At 41.9% G+C, this 12202-nt stretch overlaps 1 protein-coding gene across 2 annotated transcripts in view; it reads left to right on the top strand.

The window, feature by feature from the left end:
- Positions 1–251: 251 nt before the first annotated feature.
- Positions 252–12202, top strand: part of ptpn2b (protein tyrosine phosphatase non-receptor type 2b) — a 42736-nt gene continuing 30785 nt past the window's right edge. Inside the window, exons 1-3 of one of the 2 annotated variants that reach the window (XM_036565907.1) lie at positions 252–521; positions 7158–7248; positions 9324–9424. In XM_036565907.1, the coding sequence (XP_036421800.1) occupies positions 465–521; positions 7158–7248; positions 9324–9424 (249 nt within the window). In that variant the 5' untranslated portion in view covers positions 252–464. The remainder of the gene's footprint in view (positions 522–7157; positions 7249–9323; positions 9425–12202) is intronic. The other variant, XM_036565906.1, reaches the window with a different exon arrangement.

Genomic DNA, 12202 nt, shown 5'->3' with positions numbered 1-12202 from the left:
TTTCAATTTTACTCGTCTGTTGGGCTTCAGGTCCTCATACTTATTTTCAAAACCAATAACTAAAATATTTTTTTAACTTTTTTTTCAGTTTATAACGACGACTTTTTTCAGTTTATAACAACATCTTCAGTGTTAGAGGTCAAGTCAGTGTTTATGTTTAATTTGAGCTTTACTTTTATTTTCTGTTTTAACAGCTGATCCCTGATCTGCGCAAACCGGGCGCCGCTGCGCTGCGCAGTTCAGTGTTAGATGTCAAACGCGAGCGAACCGGACGGAGTGTGTGTGAGAGAGTGAGAGAGAGGGAGAGGGAGCGAGAGAGGGAGAGAGTGTGTGTGTGTGTGTTTATTTTATGTTTTTATTTTTTTATGTTCATGGATTAGCGGAGGAGACAGAAATGACCGCCCCTTTGTTGTAGTGTTATGTATTTTCGTTTAAACCGGACGAGACAGTGACAGAAGGCAGAAATGGACCACGAGTTTGAGGACATTGACTCAGAAGGCCGGTGGCAGAACCTCTACCTGGTAAACCAGCCAAACTAACGTCTCTCTGTTTACTAACCAGACAAACTAACTCATCAACTAGTCGTCTCACTGATTAACTAACCGTGTTACACTTAGTGTCGACACTTTTTAAAACATTCAGCTTAGACGTTCAGCAGTCCGAGATTTATTCCCCAGCTTCTTGTTCGAATTTTCCCGTTCCACCTTAAATGGCGCAGCAGTTGCTTCTAGCGCCTGAGCCGCCAGAACGCAACTGCTGCACCATTTAAGGTGGAACGGGAAAATTCGAAGCTGAATTCAGTTTCGTCTTAGATTTGCTCCTCTTTTTTTCGCATACTCCAATACAGTTCCATCGCATTGTAATAAACAGTGATTAAGCTGAAGAGTCGAGCTTTAGTTAGTGAAAAATCCGCATAATTAATAAAAACAGCTTGTTACCTATTTTAAAAAGGCGTTTTAACCTATGGAAATGAAGTAAATGTGCTGGTAAGCTATCTAAAGACAGTCAGGCATCACCCCGTTGATTTATTTACACCTTAGTGAAATATTTAGCACCCACAAACCTAAACACGAGGCTTATGTTTGCTGGTACTTCTGCTCCTGAAACTGGTTTCCTAACTCGCCAGCTTCTTGTTTGAATTTTTCCCGTTCCACCTTAAACAGCGCGGCGGTTATATTCTGGCGCCTGAGGCCGAATGTAGGCAGACGGCGCAGCTGCGGCACAATTTAAGGTGGAACGGGGAAATTCGAGCAAGAAGCTGATTTCAGCTTCGTGCTATTTTGTAGGATTACTGGAGCATATAAGTGCTCATGTATATGCATTACATGACTTTAATACCCAACCAAGATCTAAATTTGAGGCATTTTGTCCGCAAATCGATCAGAAAAACGAAGTTGGAGAAGTTAACGGTAACCCAAGCTAGACGAGGTAGCCTGTTGCTAACAGAAGCCGTTACGCGAATTTAATGTTTTTTAAACATTTTAGCCAAAAAATGAAATTCAGTCCTAAACTGTGGGCAACTGGAGGTGCTAGTTGGCGTTAGGAGCTGTTCAGAATTTATATTAAAACCTAAAATCTGTGTTATTGTGTTACCAGGCTAGGCTAAGCTAAGGCTAAGTGTATAGAGTGAAGTTTGTAGTGCTGTAAACTGACAGTCTGTCCGCACTGAATTGGATGTGTTGGACACGCTGAGTCTAATTTGGGCATATTTGGCATATTTTATGTAGTCAAGCTCCAAAAAAGGAGCAGCGTAGTTGCCTGTGAGTGACATTATCTAATGTAGCTGGTGTTTTCCAGCTCCAGCGCTGCGGTACAGGTTTGGACTGATTCATCTCCAGAAAGACTTCATCATTAGTCAGTGATGGGACTCAGATGTAGGACAACACCAAACTGTGCAGTTGAGGTGAAATACAGGAATAATTTGTAGGCCTGGAGCCAGAAACACTGATCCAGTGATCGATCATCCTCCCCAAAGCCCAGACATTAGTGTTAGAGGTGGACAGTATGACCATAGACCTTGTTTCTATGCTCATTGTCCATCTTATCAGCTCTACTGACCATATAGGAGCACTTTGTAGTTCTACAGTTACAGACTGTAGTCCATCTGTTTCTCTGATACTTCGTCAACCTGTTCTTCAATAATCAGGGCCCTCACAGAGCAGGTGCTGTTTGGGCGGTGGATCATTCTCAGCACTGCAGTAACACTGACGTGGTGGTGGTGTGTTAGTGTGTGTTGTGCTGGTGCGAGTGGATCAGACACAGCAGTGTTGCTGGAGTTTTTTAACAGTGTCCACTCACTGTCCACTCTATTAGACACCCCTACCTTGTCAGTCCACCTTGTAGATGTAAAGTCAGAGACGATAGCTCATCTGCAGCTGCACAGTTTGTGTTGGTCATCCTCTAGTCCTTCATCAGTGGTCACAGGACGCTGCCCACAGGACGCTGTTGGCTGGATATTCTTGGTTCTCAGTCCAACAGAGACACTGAGGTGTTTAAAAACTCCAGCAGCACTGCTGTGTCTGATCCACTCACACCACCACCACGTCAGTGTTACTGCAGTGCTGAGAATGACCCACCACCCAAATAGGACCTGCTCTGTGAGGGTCCATGGGGGTCCTGACCATTGAAGAACAGGATAACAAGCATGCAGAGAAACAGATGGACTACAGTCTGTAACTGTAGAACTACAAAGTGAAACTATATGGTCAGTGGAGCCGAAAAAATGGACAATGTGTGTTGAAACAGGGGTTGTACTTAATGAAGTGCTCAGAGAATTTCCTGTTTGCGTCGTTAGCTAATGATCCAAGTCTTTTCGGAGATAATTCGGGCCCACAGAAGTCACTGATCAAGCTGGTCAAGCCGTAAATAATCCTCCCCGAGGCCCAGACATTGGTATTATATTGGTGACGGCTAAATATGAGGTTGGTTGTACACGTATCTGGTCAAACAGACCTTCTGAATATCATACAGTTCGCTGGAATTTCCAGTAAGTTGCTGCTGCTATTTTAGGAACCTGCTCAGGCTGCTCAGGGTGGTCATTAGTTTATGGTTAGAAGATGAGCTCTAAGATTTGTTTTACAAAGCAGAGAGTTTGTTTGTTTATTCATTTGTTTATTTAGCTAAATTCTTCCCCACTGATCTGAAGTGATTACTAAGGCACGCTCCAGCAGACTCATGTTAAAGCAATACACAACCTGCTGCATCTGTGATGTGCAGTTGGTATCTATATTGTTAGACTTGTAGTTTTAAATTCGTGATAAGGCTGTGCACTTGGGCCGTAATGCCAATGAGTCTTGTGGCCACAATAATAGAAACGTTGATCATATATACAGTGGTGCTTATTCAAGTTGCAGAGAGTCAAATGCAGTCAAAAAATGAGGGCACGCAAATTTCTCTGGCAGTTAGCAGAATCATCTTTAATGCACAATTTCATGTTTGGCAAATTTGCATCTGGTGAGAGTGCGTAAACATTTGAGCATAATACCTTAACGGCCTTCAAATGGATGGGTAGATGAATGAATAGATGGATGGATAGATGGATGAATAGATAGATAGACAATTTAGCTAGATAGATGAATAAATGTATGTATAGATAGGCAATCATCTAGCTCTATAGCTAGGTAGATGAATAGATGGATGAATGGATGAATTGATTGACAGATGGATGAACAGATGGATTGGTGGATGAAGGATGGATGAATAGATGGATCGATAGATTGATGAATAGATGAATGGATGTATGAATAGATGGACGAATAGATGGAGGGATAGTTGGATGAATGGATGGATGGATTGATGGATGGATAGATAGATAGAAAGAGACAATTTAACTAGATAGCTGGATAAATGTATGTATAGATAGGCAATCATCTAGCTCTATAGCTTGGTAGATGAATAGATGGATGGATAGATTGACAGATGGATGAATAGATGGATTGATGGATGAATAGATGAATGGATGGACGAATAGATGGAGGGATAGTTGGATGAATAGATGGATGAATAGATGGATGAATAGATGGATTAATGGATGAATAGATGGATGGATAGATAGATAGAAAGAGACAATTTAACTAGATAGATGGATAAATGTATGTATAGATAGGCAATGTAGCTAGCTCTATGGCTAGGTAGATAGATGGATGGATGAATGGATGGATAGATGGATGGACAGATGAATAGATGGATGAATGGATGAATCTGGTGGGAGCGTAATCTGTGTAAATTTCAGCGTAATATCATAACGGCCTTCAAAGTGCCAGATTTTGCGGTGAAATAAGCAGAGTTATCGTCAGTAAGATCCACTCTATCAGCAATAACAGTAAAAATCGATAAAATTGAGATAATGGTAATAATTTCACACACAGTGACCCATGTGTTAAAGCTGATATACTTCTGTTTACTACACAAACAAATGTGCAACTGTTTGTTTCATTGAAGGACTCTTGTTTTGTCCTGCTGATACAGTAAATAGCCTCCTCATTAAAATACATAACGGCTTATCAGTAGAGTAGAAGAGCATATACTGCAGTGTTATCACACTGGCAGCCAGTGTTTTATGACAGTGATTACACTACAGTCACTTCACTCGACCCTATAAACAGCCTGCACAGTCACTTCACTCTACCATCTGAAAGCTACAGTATTTTCTTCATTTCACATTTTCTTTTCAACTGTTGTAATTTTACCACTATGAATATATTTAAGCTCTGATCGATGGTGGTGGTGGTGGGGGGGGGTGGCAGTGCATGTCCTGCTTAACCATAAACTGCACCTACAGGGACAAACACTGGCTCATGAGCTGATAAAAACATTTGTTTTGTCAGCTGTGAGAACATCTGCACGAATTTGGATGTTCTTTATGTAAATTGTATGTAAATGAGGGCACTTTGGGGCTGCCCCTTGAATATGGTATGTAAATAAAGTAATTGTGGCCGCTTGTTTTCACGCATAGTAGCCGAATCACTGCACCCCAATCTCCACTCGTTTCATTGTTGCACAGCAGTTTGCTGAAGGTAGGTAGATAGATGGACGCTTGGGTGGATGGAGGCATGGATGGATGGATGGATGAATACATAGGTAGACAATGTAGCTAGCTGGATAGCTAGGTAGGTAGGGAGGTAGATGGACGGATAGATAGATGGATGGCTAGATAGATGAATGAATGGATAGATGGATTAATGAATAGATAGATAGACAATGGAGCTAGCTGGATAGCTAGGTAGGTAGATGGATGGATGCATAGATAAATAGATGGATTGATGTATAGATGGATGGATGAATGAATAGATAGACAATGTAGCTAGCTGGATAGCTAGGTAGGTAGGTGGATGGGTGCATAGACAGATAGATGATTAATGCATAGATGGATGGATAGAGGGATAGATAGATAGAGGGATAGATAGATAGATGAATGAATGGATGGATGGACGAATAGATAGATGGATGAATAGACAGTTTAGCTCGATAGATGGGTGGATGGATGCATAGATGGATGGATGAATAGATAGATGGATACACAGTTTAGCTAGATAGATGGGTGGATAGATGGATGAATGCATAGATAGATCGATAGACAGTTTATCTAGATAGATGGCTTAATGTTTGTATAGATGGATAGATAGACAATTTAGCTAGCTGGATAGATACAATTATTATAAAGAATAATTGAATAAAATAAAGTTATTACTATTATCATTATTTTGAGTCAGATGCGAATGGTGAAATATAACTGATGAATAAGGCACATTGTATTAATGATTAATAATCATGCTTCAGTGCCACAGCTGGTCAGGAGTTATATAAGTATTATTAAAAGTTATTTTAATTATTAATTAAAATGATTTATTATTAATAAGAACATTTCCATTGTGGTGATCGTGGTGATCGTGGTGACGCTGTTTACTGCAGGGTGAGCCTCTCAGTGTAACGCCAGCTTAATCAGCACCTTATTGTATTTAAAAGCCTGTTTCAGAGGGTGATATTAGCAGAACTCAGCTAATGGAATGGCGTCTGTGATGCCAAGAGGACAGTTTCACCACATTCACCATTATGTCAGCTGTCACTGTGGCTGCAGCTAACAAATTATGACAGAATCTGATTTGGCGCAGTTAATTCTGTGTCCAATGCAGGCAAGTGCTCTCTCAGCGTTTTTAGCAGCCAAAATGTGAAATGTTGTGGCTCCAGTCAATATCCATAGTCAGGGGTCGCAAAACAAAAGTTAAGAAGAGCCATTTTGTCCTTTCAACAAAAATCAGTCCGCCTTGAGAGCCACAACACTTTATGACCATTTATAGCCGCTTTTCTCGCATCTCCGACAGGAAACTTTTCCTCAAAAGTTCTTATTTGCCAGCTGCTCGTTCGAATTTTCCTGTTACACCTTAAATGTGGCCTGAGGTGCCAGAACTGCTGTATTATTTAAGGCGGAATGGGAAAATTCAAACAAGACGCTGGCGAATGAGAAGTGACTTCAGCCTTGTGACTTTTTAGTGTTTGTCAGTTTCTCGTTGCAGATTTAACATATCAGGAAACCAGCTGGAGTGATTATAAACGCAAATAAGTCCATTAAATCTCTCTCTTTGCCGTTTCGTTAGCTACTAACGAGGCGAGACTGTTGTCTGCGTTGCTATGGTGACCAGCAGTCTGCGCTGATCTTCAGGGTTAAAGGGTGAATTAGCAGTTCTACATTAACTCCAGAGTTAAAGACCATTTATTGTTAAACTGTGTTGAACGATCAGCAGAGCTTTATTTTACTGTAAAGGAGGATTATTTTATTATTACCTACAAACCTGATTCTGCTGTGGAGCCACAACAGGACAGTAAAAGAAACGGATGTTGCCGACCGCTGGGCATGGTCTATCCCTGCATGTTGTATAGACAATGCATTTCAAGTGTTTATTTACATAACTGAATAGTTTTGGGTGAGTTTTCTGTTATTTCTATTAATAGAAGTCAACTTTGTTTTAGTCGTCCGTACGCGACAGGTGAAGCAGGTAGAGATTAGGCTGAAAAATGCCGAGGTAATCCTTTAAGGAAAACTCCTGTCACGTTCTCACACTGCGTTCTTGTTTTCTTCCTTATGGGTGATTTAGTCATGCACTGCATCAGCAGATGAAGCTGTTACCGTTAAACCTCAATGTGCATTTCTTTCCCTTTAGGAAATACGCAACCAGTCTCAGGAATGCCCTTTCAAGGTGGCAAAATATCCAGAGAACCGCAACCGCAACAGATACAGAGATGTCAGTCCGTGTGAGTAACCGCCTTTTGTTTTTACTGGAATGGTGACCTTTGGTGTTCATGCATCTCTCTCTGTGTCTCGCATGCACTGTTGACTCATAAGCTGCATTTGTGTACGTGTCACAATGATGTTATTGTCTTCTGTGCTTTGGCATGTCTTGTGTTGTTTTCCCTGTGTTGGCCGTGCTCCGTGCTGTAGTATTTTTGTTGGTTTTGTTTTGTTTTATCCTTGTGATAAACTTTAAACTCGAGTCTGCGTCCTGCTTCAACGCTCCTCCTGTGTGACAGAAGATCAGAGCGCTCAAAATGGATGTAGTGAGTTTGTTTGCCCTTCAGGAGCAGCTCTTCTCAGAGAGCGATGCTAAACTGAAGGAATGCTGCTGATTGCTGAATGAGCAATGGGTGCGTGTGGGGGCTGTGGGGTCAATGCTCCAGTGCTTGTTGCCAGGTGGACCCCATCTCCCAACCTGCGACAACACGGCACCACCCCAACCACTGAAGGCACGGCCGCTTCAGTTCCCGTGCCTCTACCTGAGGATGTAACTGCGCCCCAGGGACATTGCTGCTGCACATGTGGCCCCTTCAGTGCCAGCTTCCTAAATTGCTTCAATGCTGGCCTTCCAGTTCCCTCCTCTTTTGCCGGCCCCCGGGTTCCCTCCTTCTTTGCCAGCCACCTGGTTCCCTCCTCCTTTGCTGGCTCCCTAGTTCCTTCTTTGGGCACTGGCTACCCTGTTCCCACCAGTCCTCAGGTTCCCTCCTGGGTCGTCAGTCCTCAGGTTCCCTCCTGGGTCGTCAGTCCTCAGGTTCCCTCCTGGGTCGTCAATCCTCAGGTTCCCTCCTCGGGCGCCGGCCTCCCGGTTCCCTCCTTTGGCCTCTTCAGTGCCAGCTTACCAAATTCAGTGCTTCTCCTTTGCACGCCTCCCGGTTCCGTCCTTGGGCGCCGGCCTCCCGGTTCCTTTTTCTACACTGCAGTCTTATCCCTTCACTGGTGTTTCTAATCTGCGTTCCAGCTGCATTACAAAAACTAGGCTGCATATTCCAAGACTGTTCCGATTAGAAGGAATCTCTGAAAACAGCTGAGAAATGCAGTTTTCAAGGACGTCACCAGAGGATCCTTCACAGTCTTCCATCACCTGTAATCCTTTGTGCACGCAGGCACGCTAAGTATTTTAGTGGTGCACCTGTTTAAGAAGGTGTACACCGAACACAGGGTGTAAAATGAGCCTGCTTTCAGTGAGTTTAACTGTTTTTAATTTGCAGGACATCATAAAATTATAAACATTGTTTTTCGAGCCACATATTGTCATGTCATTCGCGTCAACTTTTTGATCGCCGTTGAAATTTATCAACTAAAACAAATGAAAACGTAAAAGAACCAACGTGGAAAATAAGCAATAAGAACACTAAAATAGTGTTTCATTTTAGAAAAATGAAATTATTTACTAGAATAGAAGAGTAAAACAATTAGCATCAAATAAAACAGTGAGAAAATAATAATAAAATTAAATAAAAAGAGAAAGGAAAAGTTAAACTCAACTAAAACAGTTACGGTCTGTCTGAAGGTGGTTAGAGACTAAAAGTTTAAAATGACTGAGTGACTCCAGTGAGCGAGTTTTAGAGACTCCTGTAGTGAATTCCAGCTCAGTGGTGCTAAAAGCAGATTTTCCCAGTTCAGTAAAAACTCTCGGTACCTGACGGGTGATCCAGTCACTAAAGCGAGTCTGATTATTTATAGAGATCATAGACGAGATGTAAGCTGGCACACGGACGGATAGCGAAGTAGGCCAGTATGATTCCTGTGCCCTCATGTTTTTCTTCCTCCTTTATCTGGTCTTGTGCAGTTTTTTTCCCTGTGTTTGCTTCATGTTTTCTTTGTTCATTGTTGTATGTTTTGCGTAGTGTTTTGATCTTTTAATAAACTTGAAACTTGGCTGGATTCTTCCTCTTGCATGACATGAACAGATGTCTTTTGTGCTGTGTGTAAATGTGTGTGATTGTCTGTCTGTCTGTCTGTCTGTCTGTCTGTCTGTCTGTCTGTCTGTCTGTCTGTCTAAACCGGCCTGTTTGTGTTTGTTGGAATGTTTCAGTCGATCACAGTCGGGTGAAGCTGGGAAACACAGAGAACGACTACATCAACGCGAGCCTGGTGCAGATGGACGAAGCCCAAAGAAGTTACATCCTAACTCAGGTCAGTTCTGTCTGACACGGTTCCGTTAAGAAATACATGTATGTGAAAAATAAAAAAATTCATCTCATGTCACACAGTTTGTATACATGTTCGCTCATTTTCCTGTTGAAAGGAAATATAATATAGACATTTTATTTACTGTCCAGAACCACCAGTGAACCGACACGAGTCTTCTGAGTTTATATGGAATGTTGATGATGGAAAATAGTGGAAAATCTGAAATAATAAGTTTTCTTTGGGGACTATTTTGCCTCAGCATGTATCCCTCCACCATGAGTTTAAGGCCAAAATCTTCTCTAAACTATCATAAAACAGTGTCTCAGTCATCAGGCAGTGAATTCATAACCATTTCATGTAGTAACTTTCTGTGAGGGAGCTTTTAGAGGTGGACGTCTGGTTCCTATCACCACCACTGTGAACAATTCTGGCTCAATATGTTTCTCTAGAACGGAGCGTTTCACACCAAACCACTCTGAATCACTTCGTTTACACCTTAACCCTTAAATTATGTTGAAATTAAAAAAAAAGGTGGAATTTCCCTTTAGTAAGAGTGATGAAATATTGATAGAGTACTCAGTGAACTGGTTTAATAGTGGGTAATTTGTTATTCTTATGACTGTAATCAGTTTACATTTTCCAGTCCCTCAAAAGCAGCTGTGTTTTCTCCAAATGTGTGGCTCAGACACTCAGACCTCCTGCTTTTCCAGCTGTGGTTTGTTTTATTGAAGCGTACGATGAAAAATCCTATCACTGTAGTTTTATTGCCATGTTTTAAGTATTGTCAGTGTAACGTAGGAGGCGATGAGGCTGGATGCAAGTGTGAGTTGCTTTTTTTTCCAGTCCAGAGTTTAGAAGCAGAGTAACGGAGGTTTGTAGACCAGGCAAGTCCACGATGCAGCAAAGCAGAGGAGAAAACCGAATTTAACTAGAAACAAAACTTAACAACAAGACCAGTAAAAACAGGCAACAGCAACAGAGTAACAGACAATGCAAGACGAAGGGTCTGAGCAAACATGGGGGTGTAATTACACTGAGGGGGAAACAAGAAACACCTGGGACTAATCAGAGGGCGGGGATTAGGGCTGGGTGATTAATTGAAAAGTAACCGACATTCAGAACCTGTAACTGACGTAATCTTGCCCATGTCGGTTGTTTAGATTTTTAAAAAATTTGGTTAATCCTTTCTCCACTCTGTGTGGTCATGTACTGTCCCCTTAAAAACTTTTTAAAAGATTATCTTTTAAATGTGATCTGTATGCGACATCAGTCTGAACAGATCAGCTCCTAAACTGACCCACATGCGCTAAAGATCAGAGCGTCACGCTGCTTCACGGCTCATCCAGAGGTAAACAATCACGACCGCCAACGAACGCCAGTCGCTCCCGGAGGATCAGCTTCATCTTCACCAGCATCACAGGAGCCATCATGAAGCTTCACTGACTGACAGCTGGGCTCATCACCCAGAATGTGTTCGAGCCGTAAAAAGGGCGCGGTCACTTCTTTGGTTCGCGTCCTCGGATTCTTTAAACTTTGCTTTCAGACTTTTAACTGTTCTTTGAAGCTGCAGCCTCGTTCTCCTGCGGCCGCATTCGGACATTTCTTTAGAAATCTCTTCAAACACGGAGGGTTTAGATGAGTCTCTTCTAATTTTTGTACAGAAATATCACCCCAAATGTTTGAGTCTCAGCAGCGCGAAATTATGACGAAAGTCGAGCTGGATTGACGTAAAAGCCACGTGAATTCCTACAGACAGGTGGAGCAGATGACAAGGGCCCGAGACCAGGGAGTAGACAGATCAAAACAACAGCTAAGACACATGGCAGATGTAAACACAAAACACATGGCACTGGGAAACAAGAAAACCAAGGCTAAAACAGAGAAAGACAAGGACGGAACAAGACAGGATGTTAGTCACTTTATCTGCTAACATTGAACTGAAAAAAGATGTTTGTGGATGTTTGTTTACATACTACAGATAACTGGCAAATACTCTTAAACATTTGAGGTGCCAGTATTCAAATTCTGCAGTGACTTTGTTGTGTTTCATCAGAGGAAGACAGAGAAAATATACAGAACAATAATTCAGTAAAATGTATTTTTGAGAAAGTATGTGTTGTAGTCTGATATGCTGAGCGCCTGAACGTCAGCGTGTTTGTGGCAGAGATAGAGCAGCTTTTATTGCTAAAAAGGCTGATAGTCAGCTCTGAAAGTTTACATATGTTCCTCTAACAGACTAACATGTTGGCACATCGTCCACTGAAGAGGTAAAACACCTGTAGAAGACGACGAGTCTCCATCAGCGTCCAGTGTTAGCTGTAGTTTTAGCTCTTCAGCTCATCTGAGGCTCTGTTGTGTTACTCATCTAACACAATAACCTACCACCAGCTTCCCTCGGCTATTTTTGAATAATAAACAGGTTTTGAAATGTCTTCGTGATGCTAAACAACACCAGTGCTGTCACCTAAACAATAAGCCACAGTAGATTTAACAGTTTTTGTAATGTCACAAAAAACAATGTATTTATGAGTATCTGCCTATTGAGCCTACAGCGGTTTAGCTCCGCCAACTCACACTGGACATATAAGGAGTGTTTCACCTCGTACTAATTTCCGAATGAGGCTCAGCCAATCAGAACAGAGGTCATTTACATATTTCCATTTTAAAGGGATAGAAACAACAATAAATTAACATGATTTATGTTTTCATTGTCCTGAACACACTTTGTAAGCATCATCAGTGTTCTTTGGGGTCAGTCTGAGCCCAGGCTTGCACACATTA

The sequence above is a fragment of the Colossoma macropomum genome, unplaced genomic scaffold (genome assembly GCF_904425465.1).
Source record: "Colossoma macropomum unplaced genomic scaffold, Colossoma_macropomum, whole genome shotgun sequence".
NCBI lineage: Eukaryota > Metazoa > Chordata > Actinopteri > Characiformes > Serrasalmidae > Colossoma > Colossoma macropomum.
The sequence above is the reverse complement of the archived record's forward strand: the minus strand, read 5'-3'. Positions and strand labels throughout refer to the sequence as shown.